The sequence below is a fragment of the Pocillopora verrucosa genome, chromosome 10, assembly GCF_036669915.1.
Source record: "Pocillopora verrucosa isolate sample1 chromosome 10, ASM3666991v2, whole genome shotgun sequence".
Lineage (NCBI taxonomy): Eukaryota > Metazoa > Cnidaria > Anthozoa > Scleractinia > Pocilloporidae > Pocillopora > Pocillopora verrucosa.
In genome coordinates, this window is record NC_089321.1 from 17,554,522 (window position 1) to 17,577,097 (window position 22,576).

The window sequence follows — 22,576 nt, forward strand, 5'->3', positions numbered from 1 at the left end:
ACACACCTTATACAATGATGCTTTCTTTCCGTTAACTTAAATTTCTTCCCACAGCTTCCATCAGCACAGTGAGTACGTTCTAGAAGAGCAAACTCAAAAGGTTTTTCTTTAATGTTGTTTAAAATTGGTTTTCATTTACATTTTTCTGTTCGTGAGGTCAAGTCTTGATAAATAATAAGTAACCTACCAAATGAAGCATTTAAATATACAAAAAATAATTTGAAGATGAACGGTTTAAGGTTATAAAACAAGAATTTTTTTGATAAATTTGATGAATAATAATTACCAAAGAAAAATGTCTTACGATATCATCAATGATGAATATATCTCAGATGAAGATTATAAACATGCTAAAACTGTTTGGAATGGATTAAATCTTAAAATGAAAGGTGACTGTTATGCCAGCGAGGGTCCGAAATCCAAAACACCCATTTGACTTGAACAGATTATCATAGCTTTAATCACAAATCCACAGGCGTAATACATCTCCAAATCGCTAAAGAAGTGAATCTGTCAAACTAGATATACAGATGTACAGTTGGTATACAGAATGTTGTAGTTTAGATAAGCAATGTAACAGACATTTTTTATTCGAACCCCAAACATACGAAGGACATCCTCCTGCGCATGCGCCAATACATTTGTGTTGCGTAAGAAGAAACTTTTCCAAATGAGGAAGGAGAAGAACAACTATGTAAAACAAAATACGCACAACAGAACTAACGAGATTAACAAAAATTAAGCAATGTTCACGGTTCATGCAAATGTTCATGATCCTAAACTGCAACAATAACTTGGTAAGAAAGTCAGTTTTGAGTTCAGTTCATAGGTTCAACTTGGCAGGGGGTTTGATCACCCTGGTGGAACGACGCAGTGTAGTCTCTCTGGTCACAGGTCCTGGTGTGGTTGCCGGGCTAGGTGCCAGGGAGGTTGGTGTGGCCTGCTCGCTTGTGGGGGTGCTTTCATTAGATAGTGCGCTTGGTGGAGTGGTGCTGGTTCCGGGTTGTGGCGCTAGCGGGGGCTCTGCAGTTTCAACGTGGCTGCCATTCTGCAACGTTATGGTCTCTCCTGTAGGGTGGATGTGGCGGCGGTTACGCTGGCGGACACTGCCATTTGCCATGTCGACGAGGTGAGAGCGAGGGGTCTGCATGTTGCATTTGACAACACCTGGTTCCCACTTGTGGCTGTGGGGATTGAAGACACGCACAGGATCTCCAGGGTGTACCGCAGGGAGAGGTTTGGATGTTTTGTCGTATTGCAACTGTTGCTTTTCCAGCCTTGCTTGGAGTTTGGAGTTGGTATCGTCATCTGCTGATAGGGAGAGGCTTGGTTTGGATATTGCTGGAAGGTTGGCTTGATAAACTCTTGAGTTCAAGAGTTCTGCTGGCGACAGAATACTGTGGTCAAGAGGAGTGCTTCGCAGGCATAGCATGGCGAGATGAGGATCTGCACCAGATTCCTTGCACTTTTGTAGAATGTTCTTTACTGTTTGCACAGTTCTCTCGATAAAACCATTGGCCTGTGGAAAGTATGGGCTAGTGGTTGTGTGGACAAATCCATAGCTACTGCTAAACTCCTGGAATATGGTGGAAGTGAACTGAGTATCATTGCCAGTGACGAGTTTGCTTGGAATGCCATGCTCCTCAAATATGGATTTCAGGTGGGCAATTGTTGTATCTGATCGGATGTTGCTCAACTTCCTCATTATAGGGAATTTGCTATAGTAATCAGATACTAGCAAATAGGGCGAATTGTTCCAAAAGAACAGGTCGGATCCAAGAGTGTGCCATGGTTTCTGAGGAACATCATGGGGCTGTCATAAATTGTGTAATTATGACGTCACAATGCTTGCGATGTACTTCTAAGTTATGAATAAAACAACACAGCTGTCTTGACCATCGCGTGATACTTCGTAGTTACAATAGTTGTAACATTGGTGCCGTGACCAGGATGACAGAGGATATAACCAAAATGATATCGATCCGAGGAGCCTACAAAGGACACTGTACGCAAGACTTTAAAAAAGCAGAAAAACTCATAGCTGCAAAGGATTCAGATCCCGTTGAATTAGAGGCACTTGTGGACAGACTCACACGAAGAGCTGGGGAAATAGCGCACATGGATGCTAAAATTGTAATGGCTTTGGAGACAGAGCCAGAAATGCTAAAAGACACAGAATCAGCACTATTGTTTCAAGACAATATATCGGACTGGCAATTCCGAATCAAACGATTTCTCAAGAGTAAACAAGAAACGCCGGTGAGTCAGTTCCATAACAGTAGTTTCAAACAAACACCAACGCCTCGAATGCACATTAATCTACCTAGCCATTAGCCAATGCTCAGCAAAAACAAAGAATTTTTAACAGAAAATCGAAAGTAACACGCCCATGCACTTACTGCGCGGAAACACACCGCCCAGAGAGATGCGATAAAATCGCATCAGTAGAAGAACGCAGATCTATCCTTCAACGCCAACAAAGATGTCTAAACTGTCTTGGACTCAAACACACGAAAAGTCAATGCTACTCAAAAGGTCGTTGTATGAAATGTAAGAGAAAACACCATACTTCAATCTGCGAAGAAAAACAAGAGAATCCAAACCAAAGTTCATCATATCAGATGAAAGAAAACAGCAATTCAAACAGTAGTCAGCCACCTACACATACCACAGCAAAAAACACAACCCACATGGGAGCAACACATTCCCTTCATCCTACCAATCATATCCTGATGCAATCCGCCGTCACAAAGATACGTGGAGCCGGCAAACAATATCGTCAAGCTCGCATCCTGTTCGATACGGGATCACAAAGAACCTTTATTACTCAAGATATGACGCACAAACTTGAATTGAAACCAACGGGAAAAGAACTCCTGGATGTAACTACTTTCGGCTCATTTCAAAGTACCAGGAAAACATATGATATTGTCTCATTCTCGATATCGACAGAAACAGAGAATATCACAATAAAAGCACTAGTAACTCCAATTATTTGCCCACCGCTATCAGTCATGGAAAAACTTAAGATACCTCCTGCATTGAAAGGACTAAAACTTGCAGATCGTCTGCAATCACCAGAAAATCTTGACGTTGATATCATCATTGGAAACGACTATTACGGTCAGCTGATTACTGGAAAAATAATCAAAACTGAAAACGAAGCCTTGATTGCTATAGAAAGCAAATTCGGATGGCTCCTGTCCGGACCCGTTCAAAACGAGAGCAACCACGAGAACGACTTAAACACACTGTGCCAAAGGATCGAAATAACGCCAGTACAAGAGTCAAAACTCGATAACCTATTAACCAAGTTCTGGGAAATCAGCAAGATACCAGAAGAAAGCGACAAAAACGACGATATCATAACAGACTTTCAGAAAACCATCCGATTTAACGAAGCGACCGGTAGATACAACGTAAGACTCCCATGGAAGCAAAACAAACAAGATCTACCAACAAACTTCGTTTTAAGCAAAAGACGGTTAAACAGTCTACTAAACAGCCTCAACAAGAAGGACCCAGGACTTATTGAGAAATACAACGAACAACTCCTTGAACAAGTCAATCTTGGTTTCATAGAGAAAGTGAGGAACCTCAATCTTCACGAAGGTATTTTACATTACATCCCGCACTTTCCTGTTTTTAAAACGGATAGCGCGACAACTAAGATGAGAATAGTTTATGACGCATCTGCCAGAGTGTCATCAAAAGCATTGAGTTTAAATGACTGTCTACATACAGGTCCAAATCTAATGCAGGATCTAACTGGTATCCTATTAAAGTTCAGGACCCACAGAGTTGCCTTCACGGCAGACATAGAAAACGCTTTCCTTCAAATCGAACTAAACAACCAAGACAGAGACGCTACTAGATTCTTATGGCTAAAAGATACGAACAAATCCGTTAACAGTGCAGACAATTTGGAAGCTTACAGATTTTGCCGCGTTCTATTTGGAGCAGCTCCCTCACCCTTTCTACTAAACGCGACAATACGATATCACCTTAACGAAAACGATAACTGGATAATGAAAGACTTAACAGAGAACATGTATATGGACAATGTGGTCACAGGAACTAATTGCCACGATAAAGCCTTAGAATATTATTCTTTGTCGCGAAATTATCTACAAAAAGCAGGCATGAATTTACGACAGTGGACCTCTAACTCAATCGCTTTAAATCGCAGAGCACAAGATGATAATGCACATGCAGCTCAAACAACAAAAATTCTAGGACTCACGTGGAACTCAACGAACGATACGCTATCACTTTCACTCGAAAACATGATCAAAAAATCGGAAGCTATCACAAAACTTACTAAAAGATCCACGATCAGCTTTGCATCAAGGTTGTTTGATTCCCTGGGATATGTTGAACCCATTACAGTCAAAGCAAAGATCATGATCCAAGATCTATGGAAACAGAACTTAAGCTGGGATGAGGATGTCCCAAGCGATCATGAGAACCAATGGCTAAACTGGATCAGCGATATCAGCAATTTGACGTCGATTGAAATACCCAGACCATACTTCCTCACAGACATTTCTACACGGCAACTTCATATATTTTGCGACAGCAGCCAACTAGCTTACGGAGCAGTGGCTTACCTAAGAGGAAAATCAGGAGCTGAAGTATACACTGCGTTCGTTATGGCTAAAACCAAAGTTGCACCTATTAAAACACAGACCCTTCCACGACTGGAACTGTTAGCAGCACTCTTAGGAGCGCAGTTATCTGAATATCTGACCAAGACACTACAACTTACAAAAACCAAATGCGAAGTCACATACTGGAGTGATTCCCAAATAGTATTATCGTGGATATCGTCTACTAAACAATTACCACCATTTGTTAGTACACGAGTCCACAAGATAAAAGAAATAACATCCCCGAGTACATGGCGATTTTGCCCAACATCGATGAATCCAGCCGACTTGTTGACTCGGGGACTTGATACCAAAATGTTCAACGAGAAGAAACAACTATGGTTTCAAGGGCCTCCATGGCTGAGAAACCCAGAGGACACATGGCCTCCACAACCCGAACCATCATCAATCTTCACGAGAACCGAGAGTACGAGAACCCACAATTGGCAGTTACAATTATGGCAGATATTAAAGAAAATCCCAACATACTGAACATCATTGAGTTAACAAAATACAGCACCCTAACACGTGTAGTCAGAATTACTGCCCTTCTTGTCCTCTTTGCAAGAAAGTGGAAAACACCTGAAGCGTATAATGATAACATTCTCACCACAAAAGAAATGCTGGAAGCCAGAAATTTGTTACTAAAAGCAACTCAACAAATAACTTATCAAAAAGAAATATCATACCTAAAGAACGGGGATAAATTCAAAGAACCTGCCATCGTACGACAACCCAACCTTTATCTTGACGATGAGGACCTACTTCGCTGTCGTGGACGGTAAAGTACACAGATCTACCCCATGATACAAAGTTTCCCATTCTCATGCCAAAAGACAATTATTTGACTTCACTGATAGTCCAATCTATGCACAAGACGGTTATGCATGGTGGAGTTTGTGAAACATTAACTCAGCTAAGACAAACATATTGGATTCCACAAGGTCGACAGTTGGTTAAAAGAATCATCTCCAAGTGCACAACATGCAGAAAAATCCAAGGACCACCATCTCGATCTGTACCTACACCACCTCTACCCAAACCGAGAGTTCTACAATCACAGGCCTTTCAATTTACTGGCATCGATTACGCAGGTCCTCTTTATGTTCGCGACCAAGGAAATCGAACTTCATCCAAAGTTTACGTTTGTCTGTTCACTTGTGCCGCAATACGAGCCGTACACCTCGAGTTAGTAGAAGATCAGACAACCCAAGCCTTTCTTAGGGCATTCAGAAGATTTATCAGTCGACGTGGAGTTCCTGAATGTATCATTTCTGACAACGCAAAAACCTTTAAAGCTGGAGCTCAAGAACTCCAAACGATGAAAAATCAGGTCCTCAAGCCAGATGCATCACAACAGTTCCTCGCCAACCATAACATAACATGGAAGTTCATAACAGAACGAGCCCCGTGGTGGGGAGGATTCTACGAAAGACTTGTTGGACTAGTAAAAAGATGTCTCAAAAAAACTATAGGCAAAGCCTGTCTAAACATTATTGAACTTAACACAATACTCATTGAGGTTGAGGCAGTGTTAAACAGCCGTCCCTTGACATACCCTTACGTGGATATTAACGATGCCTCTCCTTTGACCCCATCACGTTTCTTATGTGGACAGCGTCTTCTGGCATTACCAGACACAAGAGTTAGCGTCCAAGAATCAGATCCAGACTATATTCTGCCTGATGTTTCTACAAAAGAGCTAACAAAGAGAGCAAAATATCATGAGAAAACGATACAGGCTTTCTGGACACGTTGGCAAAAGGAGTATCTGACAAGTCTACGTGAATATAACGCTCATCAAAGGAAAGTGTCAAACAACACCACAGTTTCTATAGGAGACGTTGTTCTCATACATGATAATATGCCACGTAATCAGTGGAAAATAGGTGTCGTTACTGATTTACATAAAGGGAAAGACGGATTAGTCAGATCTGTATCTTTAAGAATAAGTTCTGGTAATACACTGTTAAGACCTATAGAGAAACTTTACCCATTGGAGTTATCCAGCGAGAACAATACACAAAGTATTGAAAAGGAAGACAAAGAAGCTATAACCGATAAACAACGCCCCCCAGTACGACTTGCCGCTCAGAAAGCAATTCACAGAATCCGGGAACAATCAAAGGAATACTTGACCTGAAAGATATTTATTACGAAACTATTCTTAAATATTTCAGGTGGAGGTGCAGTTCATGGACTGATACATCAAGACCTTCGATTGTGTCGCCTGGGAGTGGGTTAATTCGAGACAGCGCGTCAGCCAGTGGAACGTTCTTTCCTGGAACATACTTAATTTCCACATCATACTTTTGAATCCTAAGCATCATTCTTGTGATGCGTGGCGGAGAGGACGAGAGATGTTTCTTGAAAATCGCCTCTAACGGCTTATGGTCTGTCTCCACAGTGACATGTCGGCCATATGCATAGTAGTGAAACTTCTCAAGGCCATGTACAATAGCAAGCATTTCTCTTTCAATGTTTGAATAACGGGTTTCAGTTTCAGTTAGAAGCTTGCTTCTGTATTCAATAGGGCCTTTGTCCTGAAAGAGAGTCGCACCAAGACCACGCGTGGATGCATCAACTTGGATGGTGACTGGTTTCGTACTGTCGAAGTACTGGAGTGAGCTGGTAGAAGTGACTGCCTCCTTGACCTTGTCGACGGCTGACTGGTGTTCTGGGCCCCACTGGAATTCGCTGCTCTTTGCCAGATCCCAGAGGTTAGCTGATAGGGAGGCTAGGTTGGGTACAAAACGACTGAGAAACTGTACCATGCCGAGAAAGGTTTGTAGGTCAGCAAGGCTCGCTGAAGGATCCATGTTAAGGATCGTTTCCGTCTTCTGTGGGTCTGGTCTGAGACCGCTGTCGCTGATAATATTTCCAAAGAAGGGTATTTCAGTACACCTTATCTTGCACTTGTCTGGGTTGAAGCGGAGGCCAGTTTCGCGTGCTCGTTCCATGACAGCTCTCAGGTTAGCGTCGTGGTCACTCTGGTCACGCCCATAGATAACTATGTCGTCGGCAATACCTGTGACACCAGGGAGATCACCGAATGCCTCGTCAACCTTCTTCTGAAAGATGTCTTGGGCACAGATGAGGCCGAACGGGAGCCTCAAGAATCTGTATCGCCCATGAGGTGAGTTGAAGGTGGTGTACAAGGAGCTCTCGTGGTCGAGTTGGATGTTCCAGTAGCCGCTGCGGGCGTCAACAATAGAGAAGTATTTGGCGTCACTTAACCTTGGTAAGACCTCATCGAGTGTTGGGGTGCAGTGGTGTGGTCACTTGATGGCACGGTGGAGGTCCTTGGGGTCGAGACACAGCCGAAGTGTGCCGTTGCTCTTTGCAACGCAGACCAATGAATTAACCCAGTCAGTGGGTTCATCCACTTTGATAATGATGCCTTGCTGGACAAGGGCATCAAGTTCCTTTTTAAGTGGTTCACGTAGTGCCTCGGGTACTCTCCGTGGGGGGTGGATGACTGGTGGAACTGTAGGATCCAGAGTAATGTGAAACTCCCCCGGAAAACAGCCAACGCCCTTAAAGCAGTCTTCATACTGGATGAGTAGCTCCTTCTCTGCATCTGCATCGCAAGAGGGTTTTGGTGTGGGCTTTGTTGCCCCTGGCGAGGTGGCAGTGGTGAGGCTGTAGTTGAGGGTGACGAGTTTCATATCTCTACAGGTAGGGAGACCCAGGATCGTTGGCCCAGTTGTGTTCACCACGTGGAAAGGGTACGGCTTGGAGTGTCCGTTGTGTGATAAGTTAAGTTCGCAAGTTCCATAGTGCTGTATAGTGTGACCACCGAAAGCGGTAATTGTTGTGTTAGAAGTTCACAAACCGAGAGGTGCGCCATCTGGGCTGTACGCTGACTGTGGATACAGCTGTTTATATGTGTTGACAGGAATGACATTTCCCTCGGCTCCTGTGTCGATTTTGCACAGTAAGGGCATAGTGCTCTGACCTGCGTCCACTTCTATCTGTAACAAGGCTTGAGTGTCCCTTTCGACAACACTGTCTATATATAAGGAGTGGAAATACAGTTGCGGGGGAATCCAGCGTGTGTGGAATATCGATACTCTGTACTGTTGGACAGTCGGTGTTGGGCTCTGTGATGTCTATGGCTTGTACAACTTGTGGTCTGTGCTGTTTATCCCTGGTTTTGGCCCTTGGGCGGGAACGGCAAACGGATCTCCAGTGGCCAAACTTGCCACAGGCATCACATTTTGTTCCATATGCTGGGCACGATCTACGGGGTGGATCGTGGAAGGTGCCACAATTTCCACACCTTTCGCCTTGGGTGCCTGTGCTGGTGGTGTGTTCATGTGTTGCGTGTTTCGGCCATGTTGCAGAGCATCGACTGTGGTGATTTGGCTACCTCTGATGTCCTGTAATTGATTACTCGTGGCTTCCTGGGTTCTTGCGATGCTCACTGCTTTGTTAAGTGTCAGACTGGCATCATACTCGAGGAGTTTTGACTGAACGCGCGGATTGTTCGATCCGAAGATAAGAGCGTCGATAATATGTTCATCGGGGTTTGTGAACTTGCACTCGTTTACAAAAATCCGTACTTTCTTTAGGAATGAATCGACTGATTCGCCAGCTTCCTGCTTCAGGGTGCGGAGTTTGTAGCGTGCAAGCCTGAAGTTGCTTCTCGGCGCCACGAAGTCCTCGAACTTTTCCCAGTATGTGCTGAGTTTTTTCTTTTCGTCGGTTGTTAGCGACCACGTGGAAACCAGTTCGATTCCTTCTTCGCCTGACCATATTAAGAGGTAGCTGACTTGCTCTTCCTCACTTTTGTCCTTTAGCGGACCAGCGAAATAAAGCTGACAGAGGCTTTTGAACTTCTTAAGGGCTTGCGGCGCGTCGGTTGAAGACCAGTCCATTCGGGGAATCGGTAGTCCGGCGAGCGCTGCCATGATATCTGCTTGCGACGTAGCGTTTCGAGGCGAACGAGTGGCATGAAGAAGAAGGACGAACGGTGGGTAAACGTTGAACGAAGACAAGAAACCGACTTGGTTTCTGGATTCGTTATCCCACTCCTGACACCATGTTGTAGTTCAGATAAGCAACGTAACAGACATTTTTTATTCGAACCCCAAACATACGAAGGACATCCTCCTGCGCATGCGCCAATACATTTGTGTTGCGTAAGAAACTATGACACAGAAAAACTGGAAAACGGCAAGCAGAAAGGTAAAAACTTAGGCCTTTCCGGGCTCTAGCATCGGACCGCGTGGTCAATAACATAACAAAACTAGCGCGCATGAGCAGAAATCCGCGACGCATACATGACGTAAAAAAGGGCGGAACACGGGTGCCGCTACAACTGTCATGATTTATATCTAAAATCGGACATCGTTCTTCTGGCTGATGTATTTGAAAACTTAAGAAAGACATACATGCAATATTGCAAATTAGATCCATGTCACTATTTCACTAATCTTGGTTTGTCTTAGGCTGCTATGTTAAAAATGACTGATATAAAACTTGAATTGATGACATTTTTTAGTTCATTAAAAAAGGAATGAGAGGTGGTATTTCATACATTGCTAACTGATATGGAAAAGCTAATAATAAATACATGAAAAATTATGAAGAGGGTACACCCTCAAAGTATATCATGTATCTAGACGCTAATAACCTTTATGGTTGGGCTATGAGTCAATATTTACCAACTGGGGGAATTTAAATGTATGACTGAAAAAAAGATTCACAAACTAGATCCTGCAAAATATACTAGCAACAATGAAAAAGGATTAATATTAGAGGTTGATCCTGAGTATCCTAATGAATTGCATGATATTCATAATGATTATCCATCGCTCCTGAAAAAGTAAAGTGACAAAAACATGTTAACAAATTATTGTGAGAAAATAAGAAGTAAATATAATTTAGCTATCGGAAAAGTTGAAAAATTAAATCCAACCTTAAGGAAGAAAGAGAAACACGTATTACATTATATAAATTTCCAATTATTTCTTGATTTAGGATTAAAAATAAAAGAGATTCATCGAGTATTAGAATTCAATTAGTCTCCATAGCTAAAACAGTACATAGATGTAGAAACCAATCCCCCTCTTAGCCCCAGTCCGCGCGGCTATCCGTTTCAGTTTGAATTCGCGGATCATGCAAATATAACGGTGTTGGCTCGAGTAGCAATCGCAAGTACGTTCTTATGCAGCCTTATTTCAAAATCCTCAGGTAAATTGCTCTTTCTTCTAGTGTCCCGTGCTCCCTATGTTATTAGTATTGCCCGTGTTATACGTATTTCTTGTTATTTCCAATCTTGTAATTAGTCGTTCCGTTCTTGATGTATTATGTTCGTAATACTCTACTTAGAAACCACTGGCAATGGGGTATAAATAGGAGAGTTCGATGGTCTCATCAAAAATTAAACTCCTCTTAAATTTATTGCTGGTGCGTTGGTCACAATAGATTTCAATTTTGGAAAAGAACTAATGCTAAAAATCCAGTTGAAAAGACTTATTGAAACTAATGAATAACTCAATATTTGGTAAGACCATGGAAAATATAAGAAAGCGAACATGCCGGCCCAGTGAGAGTTAGTGTTTCTTTGATCTTATGAACTGCTATTAAATTTATTGAAGACTTCACTGCTCACATGAGAATACACAACAGTGTGTATTCTTGATCTTTCTAAGACCTTAATGTATGATTTTCTCTATAAGAGAAAAGAGAGGAAGCAAAAGGAATCAAGGAAAATGTTGTTAAAAAGAACATCAAACATAAAGACTATAAAAATGTATTATCAATTAACAAACAATTGTATCATGAAATGAAAGCAATAAGAAGTCAAAATCATCAGATTGGAAGTTATGAAATGAAAAAAATATCATGCTTGCCAATAAGTGTCATATTCTTTAAGACAGAATGACACGTTATGCTTACGGTCAGTACAAAATCTGAAAAGATGTGATGTCACGACGCAGCTGTGGCCATGGTGGTGATGCATTAACCTTTCTTTACTTTTTGAGTTATTAAATATTGGTTAAATGGAGAAGATGTCATCTATCTTTATTTCAGGATTCCAAAAGTGTCTAGGTAAAATCAAACACACTTTAAATTTAAAAAAATATATAGTTTATATCAAAATTATGCATCTAGTATATGAAGCCAGTATATTAAGCTGGTAAATGAAACCAGTAAATGAATTCAGTATATGGAAAGTAGTATGAAGTTGGCTTGTTACGAGATCAGTTTTGAAAAACTGATTTGGTACCGCCAACTCCTTTTATACTGTGGCTCTCATCTATCCTCGTACGTTTAGAGGCTGAAATGCCTTTGAGCCTTAAAAACATTTTAGTGGAATCATTTAATAGTATGACTAGTCGAAAGTGAAATTTCAATGCGACTGTTTACATCCCGGACACACTTATACAAATCTTAAACCAGCCCCGGCTCAGCACATTGTTTCGTTCTGCCATATGCAAACTACAGGTACAAAATACTACATTTAATAGCGTCTAAATCGCACAATAAGAGATTGTTTTCTTCTGTTTACTTGTTGTCTTTCCTTGCTCGTTTGGTATTTCTTTGTGTTGGTGCGCAACTAGGTACTCTTGTGAAATTGTGTCTTGCAGGCTGTCACAGTGATCAAAAGAAAGCCCAATGATTTGAAAGTGAAACCATATGTCAGTGGACTTTTAGAGCAACTGCAGTTGCAGGATAGCAATTGGAACAAGAAGGTAAAACATAAACTGATTTTATTGCTGTTATTTTCAATGAAGAAAAATTGAACGCAGACTTCGGTAGTATGGGGTAATAAATACCGCTTTACTGTTAAAGGTAATCAAATGATTTATCCTGCTCTCTTTTGTCGCGTTTATTTTCGTGTCATGGCTCACTGGTGTCGCCTACATTAACATTATTGCAATTTTGGAAACTTAAAGACCAAAAATATCTTACCACTGAACAAACGTCAAGTTCTTGTAGCATGTATCGTTCAAAGCTTTTTCATTTTGTGGATCTTTAAGAGAAAAGAGGTTTGAAAAGACAGTCAAAACATGTTTATTTTATGAACTCAACTTGTCAATGTTTGAAGTTGGTTCTTGTTGAAACGAAATTGATCAACATGTTTAAAACTTGAAGCTTTTCGAAGTATGAGTCACTTAGAAATACTCTTCTTCTCGTACGATGTAACTGGCTGTGGCTTTTCAGAAGCTGCTGTGTTTCTCATGTTAAAAGTGAATCGAACGAAGTGAAGCTGTTTTCTCGGGTTAGCTGGTTGTCGATGTTTCTAGTTAGGCTGATGTGCGCTGTTCTGTTTCATCTCCTTCTCCATAATCATCCAATGACTTGTTTCTGTGGACCGTTACTTTAAAATTGAACATCGCTTTAGACCAGCTGTCTTCAAAATCTCTACAACAGTTTTTTTCGGAGATATCAATCAGACTGAACTGTGTGTGATCTTGTGTTTATTCCAGTTAGTCAAGACTTCTTTATCTCATTAGTGACGTACATAATGAACACTAATTTTACGTACATAATTAGCCGTTAATGTACTGACTTCATTACACCTTTCCAGTCGATGTGGTTGAGTGTTCAGTGAATCCTCTAGGGTCGTCCCTTTGATGACGGACTTCATCATGTGGTTGATTTGTTTACTCCTATGGGCTGCTGCCCTCACCAAACTTAACACACAAGACAGATAAAGTGGACCGGTTGTGCGCATTTCGGGAGGACTACTCCTCTTTAAAAATTATGATGGGACACCTCTCGTCTCGAGAAGGAAGCTTCTACGCTTCGGGAACAGTCTGGACCGGCGTGTTTTTTTGGGGGTTATTGATGACTTTGACGTAGTGTTGTTTTCATCCAATCCAAAGGAGAAATCCTCAGCCGTCATAGAGTGGTGTTTCTGCCGACCTCGAAGACCAAAATATTGGGTCACGGACCACCAGTGTTTGGACGAGTGTTTACAGACTTCCCTTTCCCGGCTTCTTTTTTTCTCACTCTTAGTCAGGAATAATTGAGTGTTTGCACTCCTTTTCTGTGAGGTATCGGTCAATTTCAGGAACTACGACACGAAGGCTATTAGGCTTGTAATCTTCCCCGTCTTTTTTACGAACTTGTGTGTAAAACGCCTCGAGAATTTTATCAAGGTCCTCCAGTTCGTGCTTTTTGATACTTTTCGTATAGCCGTTTTTTGAAACCCCAGACTTTTAGCCAGTTGCTTTTACTTTGTTGAGTTTTCTTAATTATTCATCAAACTTTTGTTTTAAAACGTTACTTTCTCGTAATCTGTCCGCCGTTTTGTTTTACTCTCGCAACTCTCCTGTCAAGCGATTTGATTTCAACTTTCTGCTCTCAATTTCAACTTTATTTGCACTCATTTTCACCTTTTTGCACCGTTTGGGATCAATTGATGTGCTCTCAACTAATGTGCATACTGACGTTTTTGCATGCTTATTAATAGATGGTTTGATGTTTAATATGGGAAGATATTTTGCTCCTCTGCTTGCCGGTCATGTACAAGATTCAAGGCTCGGTTGCAGAGTGTCCTAGGAATGACTAGTCTTGTTCCTCTCAAAAACCAGCATACCTAGCTCCGTCAACTTATTCCTTACTGCTTTGAAAACTGATTTACTAACAATCCAGTCACTGATGTGACCACACTTCTGCAGCATTGAATTTTCCACATCCACAGCAGATGCTTTCTCAATTTTCGAATCGGTAAGATTGTTAGGGCTGCATTATCTGCAACATATCTAATGTATTCTTCTGCCATACTCACTTAATTGAGCGTGACTATATTCTGTGGACCCGGTAAATACCTGACAGTAATGTCATAGAGTCGAAGGTCAATCCCCACAGAGGGGTACAATTTACTTGAGTAGATCACTTCTAAAGGCTTATAGTCAATTCAAGCTTAAAATGTTTCCACCTCACAGGCCAAACAAGCGCCAGTGCTTTCCTCTCTGTCTGGGGATATCTTCTTTCATGTGGTGTTAGACTTCGACTTGCACGATAACTTGCCTGAAAATGCCAGCATGCTCTTGAGCCAGAATAGCTCCTAATTCAATTGGACTACCATCAGCCATTGGGTCAATACCACGTGTAGACAGTGGGTATCCCATGAACTCTGCCTGTGAGATTTTGTACTTACACTTCTAAATATTCATGTAAAGCCTCTTGTTTTGCAATCGCTCGAGCAACAGTTATGAATGATTTGACCTGTATTGAGACAAATTGACAAATGAAGACTTCTAGCTGCCGTCAGCTAATGTATAATAAGGTACCAAAACGTTTACTCACCTTGCCAACGTGTAAAATGGTCGACAAACAGGAACTGATCTTGCCAACTTGCCAAGGGGCACGTCAAAGAACCATTTGGACTGAGAACTACCAAACCACAAACTGCAAAATGCAAAACGAAAGTCAAAACACGTGTGATTCCTTAGGGAAAATTTCGCGTGACCGGTTATAAGGAAACCAGAAACGAAACGGTCGCCACAAGACTGTAATGCTCACTTTCTGGCTCTTACTTGGTGTAGAAGACATAGTATACGTCACACTATTGTTTTCATTGCTTTCGTATTCCCGGTTGTGATGAAACTTTATTGTGATTTATATTGTGTCTTCTACACCAAGTAAAAGCCTTTCCCTTGTGAAACTCGCGGGTGCACTTCATTATTCTTGTGATGTCAAAAATTTTGCCAGTGGTTTAATGTTTATGATTCAAGGTACTGAAGCAGCAGGAGAAGTTGCTTGAGTGTCAGCAGGAATGGATGTCAAAAATTTTACCACTAGATATGGATTTGGGTAGGACTGTTTGTAATGTTGTAATTATTGCTAATAGAGTCAAATGTTGTTCATAATCAGTTTTGCACGGAAAATGTTTCTTTTTAAAGCCCTTTGATAGTTGTGTTCGTCAAAATTGGCCATGATGGAACCTACCTAAATAGGAAGCGCTGGCCCAAGCCATATTTTGATTTTTTGCATTGAAGAGGGTCAATCAGCTAGTCATTTGCTGTCCTTTGCACATTGCTGGACCGCTTATTTAGTAGGTATTTGAAAGATTGCTTCAGTGATTACCACATGGTGTAGACAGGCTGACAATGTATTAATTTGGCCGAGGGAAATTAGTTTGAGCGGCACAATTCAAGTTAAATTGAAAAACATTCACTGTCTCCTCCAGGACTTGCAAACTGGTATTATTAACGTAGCCCAAGATTGGAAAGCTGCAACTCGTTCCACCGCATGAAAGAAACGGTTCCCTCATGAGCTCAATTATGACAATTGTAGCTTAGGAAAAAACAAAACAACCCAAAACCAAATATTGTCTTCGTAACTTTAATCTGCAAGAACCACCTTATGCAGACTGCAAGGATTGGCTATAGTTTATTACTGTTATGATAGCTCAAGGAAGGTAATTTTCCTACTTAAGCTCCAAGTGTTTGTCATTGCTCAGTCATCTCTTTTTTTCTCTTGTTTTGCTTGTTCTCTTCTGGTGCTGTTTATTGCTTAAACAGTAACAGGAGAAAAAAGAGAGTTGCTCAATTCTTTTCATTTTCAAGACATGAACGTGGGACTTGTAATGTAGAGTCAAGTGCTTGCACCACTTGGCCATATTCCCCCTACATTACTTATTACTTTACATTACTACTACTACATTACTGTATCTTGCATTGTCTAATTTTAGTTGCAGATGCAGATATAGCAACATTCAGAGAAGAATGCGTTTCCTTAAGCAAATTCCAAACGCATGAAAGATACATGTATATGATGAAGAACGGTATGATAATAGATTAATAATCATGACAACATAGTGAAGTGGTACCATTCTATGGCTGTAACATTCGGATTCTGTTATCTTACTATGCCATTTCCAGCATTTGTGTATTTCCCTTGAGTGGTGAACAACAATTAACTGTCAGAGATGATTAAAAGCAACCTATAAACCACTTCATTTGTTTGTTAGCAATTTGAAATCTGCAAAACTTTTTGTTGAGTGTCACATCTATCTTTTTCGTATTGAATAGTTATTTTGCAGCGCAAGAGTGTAGAAAATCCTTCTTGGTCACTAAAGGAAGAATCCATTCTTTTGTGGAACACTCTTCTCGGTACGATTGAATGTGAGTGTAGCTGAAGCGTTGTTTCTGTGTCTTGAATACAATATGACTTTAACCATTATTCCTGACATGTGTCACAAGTTTCATCATGTCATGTAATAACTAGTCCTTGTATAAACATTCTTGATGACTTGCACAATTTTTTGGAAACCACTGGAATAAGCAATTTAGAGGTTCACATTTAAGTTCTTGAATTATCAAATCTAAGCGCGAGCATGCGACATGAACGTACAGAGTTCATTAATGTAACATTTCTCCTTTTTGGGATGAGATACAGCATCCAATCTTAGCAAAATGATAAATGAAATCTAATATCGTTTCAGAGGCCACCACAAAAAAAAAACAAAAGCAAATTTAAAACATGAGAAACTATAAGTCTTGTCTGTTCTCGGAACTAGTGTCCAAATGTTCAGAAAAGTTCAGTGCTGTCGTTTAGCTTGAGATAGGTTTTTAATAAGTCTCTTGAGCTTTGACCAGAAACAAGAAGATAGCGTTGTCTTCAAAGGAGTTAAAACTTTGGTCGTTGCTGGCTAACCCGAGGAGTGTTTGTCGTGCTGGGTTATATTAGCGTATTGGTACACGGTGGTGTTGAGCAAACCTTCGGCGTCTCTGGTGTTGCGTTCGAGGCAACATAGCAAATAGTGTACGGGATTTCAGGGGATTCCTTTCAATCAGTATATGAGTTAAATATGTTAAAATTTGACGTTTTTTTTTTACGCCAGGAACTTGCATAGTCTTGCAAAAGTGTTTTAATACAAGTCACTCTGCTTTTATCAGAAATCCAACATCTAACATTCTTAGTCCGTCTTTTTAATGGAGGATATTAATGCATCACGCTTGACTTTATCTTTCCCATTCAAAATGAAACTATAAAGAGTAGCTTTAGCCTCTTTAATCAGATCCTAAGAAATCAGTTTAACAGCTGATTTATAAAAGATTTTAAGGATTTCAAATTTTTTAACTTTTTGAATTCTGTAATGATGAGCGTACGATGCGGTGATTCAAACCTTTTTATTGTATGGTTGACAATATATTGGTACGGTTCGAAATCAATTGATCCTTCCGTACGTCTTCACCATTTAGCAACGAACTAGTTAATTAGTCGTAGTGACGTAACGCTTAATGTGCTTAATTACACTTTACAATTATCGATAATAGTTATTTAGCGATACAAATTCTTCCTGATAATGAAAGGCCTCTCCATTTCCATGTATTTATAGATTTTGAGGATGTTATAAGCTTGTTAAACGTTTGTGAAGAGGGATAAAACATTATTTTCCTACCATTTATAGAGGGTGATTAATTGCTTTGAATCAGCAGTGAAATTTGTCGAAAACGTGGTACCGATTGTAAACGAGTGCAAAGGAGAGTTGACTGAGGTTGCTGGAAATTTAAGGGTTTTGTTCAACAGTTGGTGCCGAAAATTGACAGAACTGGGACTAAGGAATACTCCAAACTGTGCAGTGTATCTGCCGTTTGAGATGGGCAACGGTGGTTTCTAGCAGAGCCTATTCAGTGCCTGGCCCTAACAGTTTGTGACATATTGACGGCCATCACAGTTTGATTACGTTTGGTTTTGTTATACATAGTTGTATAGATGGCTACTCTCGTTAAGTTGTTTGTGAGTGTTCTACAAACAACAGAAGAGAGACCGTTGAAGGTCTTTTTATGCAGGGTGTTGAAAAGTATCGGTGGCCTTCTAGAATACGAACTGACCATGTAGGAGAAACGTGTTGGTGTTGGAACGCATGATTGCATTTCGAGGCCATGATCGTGGTTCTGCACTTCTAGAAACTTCCACTCCTAACCAGAGAATAAAGCATTTATGGCGAGACGTGTTTCGATAGTAAGTAGGTAAACTCTTTATTTAAAGAGTGTAGCGCTTAATAGCCAAAAGGGTAATAAACTTGTAGCCCTCATACAATACATACAATAATACTAAAACAAATATAGATATCAATAAGTAAAAATGAATACATTATAATAGAAATAAAAGAACAGCTAAAAAAATAAAAATCCTATAATAAAATCTAAAATAAAGAAGATCTCAAGGATTAAATGACAGAGTCAGGAAACCATAAAAAGGAACTTATTAAACTATAAAATGATTCTAACTCTGTTGGTTTGTGAGAAAAAAATTTGCCTCGAGGCCTTTTTAAAACTTTGTACTGATGTCTTTTGTCGTAAGTTGATGGGTAAACTGTTCCATAGTTCACATGTGGTAACAATGAAAGTTTTACCGCCATCTAATTTACGTTTAAACTTTGGGTATACCAAGTTATATTTTGTATACCTAGTATTCCTCGAAAGCCGTAATAATTAAGTTTATCAAGTAATATTTTATGGTCCACCGTGTCAAAAGCTTTCTTAAGGTCGATGAACACCCCACAAGAAAAAAGTCTTTTATCCATATTGGTACGGATGGATTCCACCATGTCAAGTATAGCATGTTCAGTTGAATGTGCTTGGCGAAAACCATCTTGGGAGGAGGATACTTGTTGGTGTTTTTGTATGGAAACTTTCATTCAGTTGTACATAATTTTCTTACAAATCCTGTTGAAGTTTTCAGTAATGAAATCGGTCTATAATTGCAGGCATCTGTTTCATCATCAGCTTTGTAGACGGGTATAACTTTAAACATAATCAGTTTAGAGAGGTATGCCCCTAGACTGACAGACTTGTTGAGAAAATTTGCAAGGACAGGGGATATTATGTCACAAGAGCGTTTAAGAAGTTGTGTAGGACAAGAATAAAGGCCAGATGACTTATTGTTCGGTATGGATAAAATTTCAAGCTTCACTTCATGTGGAGTAACAGGTTTGAGGAAGAATGAGGTGTCAGGTGATTTGGAGTTACAGAGATAGTCCGTACAAGGATGCTTAGCTTCAGGCAGTTTGGTTGCTAAGTTGTTACCAACAGATGAGAAATACTTATTTACAATGTTAGGTATACGCAATGGGTCATTGATAACACTATTATTGCTTTGTGGATCCTTAAGTTTATTGATTGGCTTAAGGTTTCTTTGCCGACGATTGAGTAGCACATTTATAGCTTGCCATGTTTTCCGCATATCGTTTAAGTTGTTGATGAAGAGATGTAATTTCCACTATGAAAATTTGCATTTATCGCAAAGTTCTGTACTGAAGGCATCATCTTACTTCTAGTGCAGTACTGCATGAATTGCATCAATCTGGCACTTGATGACTGGTCAACAAATCTGGTTATCATCATCTTGGTTTCTTGTTATTGGTCACATAATCCATCTGGATATTTGAAACACTCTTTAACTGTGGCTGGTGTCAGCTCAACGGGTTTTAAGGTGAACACACTCAAACAGATATGGGTGCTCTGACATTACATCAAGGACAGCATGGGTAATCAGTCCCTTTTTCAGCTGATCCAACACCATTTTTCGTTTTGAAATGACCTCATACAAAACTATTGGATTAGTTTCCCTTTTATAGACATCTGAGATAAAATATGACATTAACATCAATGTCCAAACAGAATGCAATACAATTCTCTTCAATTGTAGCAAAAAAATAAGAAGGCACTTAACTGGCTTCAAACCAATCAACTGAATAAAGTTGGCAGCAAATTTAGTTTGTAACCATATATTCTTAATGTGAATGACTATTAAATGGCGTGACTTACTTGAGATTTACTTTCTGGTCCCATTATAATCATTTAATGATATATAACTGTCATACATGTACCATCTTGAAAAATTTTCTGATATATCACAGCTACTGTATAACCATCCCGTAAACAGTTCCCATTAGGCTCAAGTCCTTCTTTGATAGCGGTGTAATCTCTTAGCATATGTAACAGGACACCTGGAGATTTCCGCATAGCTTTTGGTATCTCGTAATCAAAAGAATGAATAATATAGTTTTTGCAATGCCAGGGGTGACATGCGTGACAGAGTAAATATTTCAAATGTATTAAAGTAAATTCTACCCGCAAAACACTTGTCTCCACAATTAGCCTTCAGATTAATTACTTCACCATTCTTGGCTAGCTCTCCCAGTTCATCATCACCAGTGTCAGCCATTAGCTTTGAATGAATTAGCAGAAATAGTCTGGTCTTACGAAAGGGAATCGCTGCTTCAGTATCTCTGTTATGCTCTCTCTGATTTCGCTTTCCGACTGGCCTATTCCCAGCTCAAAATAACCTTTCAGTAGAATCATGTTGTCGGTAGCTGCGTAATCAGGAACAAAGTCATTTTCATCGAGATCTCCCGGCTTGTCGAGGAGATGAACAGCTTTTGGGCGGAACTCGTTTCCTTTGTTTCTTTTTGTTTGAGGCGGCATGGATGATTTGGTGCAGCTGCAGGCCTCTTTTTTTTACCTTTTGAAAAGAAGGCTAAGAAGAAGGAACCGGGGTGGCAGTGGCGGGAAAAGATTCCATCTCTATTCATGAGCGTTATGATCGGGGACTAGGTCCGTAATATAGCGTATTTAACTGGGGACGGGATGGAGAATTTGTTGAATGGAGATATTTTGAATGTCCGGGAACTTTCACACACTTCACAAATGAAGGTATGTTATTAAATAACTAGGCATGGTAGAAGTTGAATAACTCTTTTTGTTGATCAAAACGATCAATTTTGTAGATTAAAATTAAATATAGCTATTGAAGTTGAACAAATATTGTTGTTGAATGAAAATAATTTTGGTTGAATATGAAATAAAATGCTTAAAAAAACTATAAATTGTGGAATAAAAATTTATATTGTCGAATATAAATATAAGTTGCTGAATATAAATATGCAAGTTGTTGAATTTTGCAACATTTGGCTAACCATACCAAAATGGGGTGCAGCATGTGGTTGAAGTGCAATTGTAATCCGTGCTGTGCCATCTCATCAATTACTCTCTCCTTGTTCAAACCCTTAAGCGCCTCATATCTCTTTCTCTCTCTATCTCTGCTCCAACAAAGTTTATTCCGTTTTCCGATCAAACTTTGGCTGGTCCCTTCCTCCTGTTACTATTCTTTGCATTGTCATAAGGTAAGCATCAGTTTCCAGGTTGCGGGTAATTTCTCTATGTAGAGCAGGTTTTTTCCGTTTCGCTTCACGCTTTAAAATGCTTGATTCGAAATAAACCTCACTGGTATATGTAAAGAGGCGCATGGAATATCCAAGTCGCGGCTTCGATAAATCTGCCATTATAGATGGTTGAGGCTGCGCCCCTCTCCATCGGCAAGTGCGATACAATGTGTGCTTTAGACTGCCTAGACTTAGACTGCAAGTGTAAACTCAAAATAATAAACATCATGCAATTCTTGTCCCCATTTCTTGTATTGTTGATTTGTGAGAAGTAAATGCATGAAAGAATTTATGGTGGTAGAGTGCCATATAGGCATAGTCATAAGCAGCCATGTTTTAAAGCACTTTCCGCTTCAACTATCATTTTAGCGCTAGGATATATGCAACCTTCACAATATAGTTATTGAGCATACCAACTTATAAATTCTTGATTTAAAGCACATGTTTATTCCATTTCTCGGCAGATCTAACCATGGTAATTCAAGATAGAGAGCCTTCGTTGCCATTTCCAAAAGGGATGTACCTTGCTTGCATTAGGAAAATTCAAGGTAACCAGGATTTTCAGAACTAATACATGTTTAAAGAGGGGGAATATGGAGTTAAGATTCTGGAGTATCTGATATTTGGAAAAAGGTTTTTAAACATACCCTGTAGCCAGCACTGGGTAGATAAATTATCAAGAATAGCTGCTTTCATTTCACAGCGTTTACTTGCGGACTTTATTAATGCCACTTGTTCTGCTGTGGATCATAGAAGAGCTGCTACTTGAAATATTCCACTGAATACCTAA

The 22,576-nt window shown here is 40.0% G+C and overlaps 1 protein-coding gene across 3 annotated transcripts in view; it reads left to right on the plus strand.

Moving 5' to 3' along the window:
* The window catches only part of LOC131781397 (meiosis-specific protein MEI4), a 40,513-nt gene that overhangs the window by 11,982 nt on the left and 5,955 nt on the right, over positions 1-22,576 (plus strand). Inside the window, exons 3-7 of one of the 3 annotated variants that reach the window (XM_059098044.2) lie at positions 12,248-12,352; positions 15,347-15,425; positions 16,306-16,398; positions 16,646-16,738; positions 22,251-22,334. In XM_059098044.2, the coding sequence (XP_058954027.1) occupies positions 12,248-12,352; positions 15,347-15,425; positions 16,306-16,398; positions 16,646-16,738; positions 22,251-22,334 (454 nt within the window). The remainder of the gene's footprint in view (positions 1-12,247; positions 12,353-15,346; positions 15,426-16,305; positions 16,399-16,645; positions 16,739-22,250; positions 22,335-22,576) is intronic. The other 2 variants (XM_059098045.2, XM_066173392.1) reach the window with 2 other exon arrangements.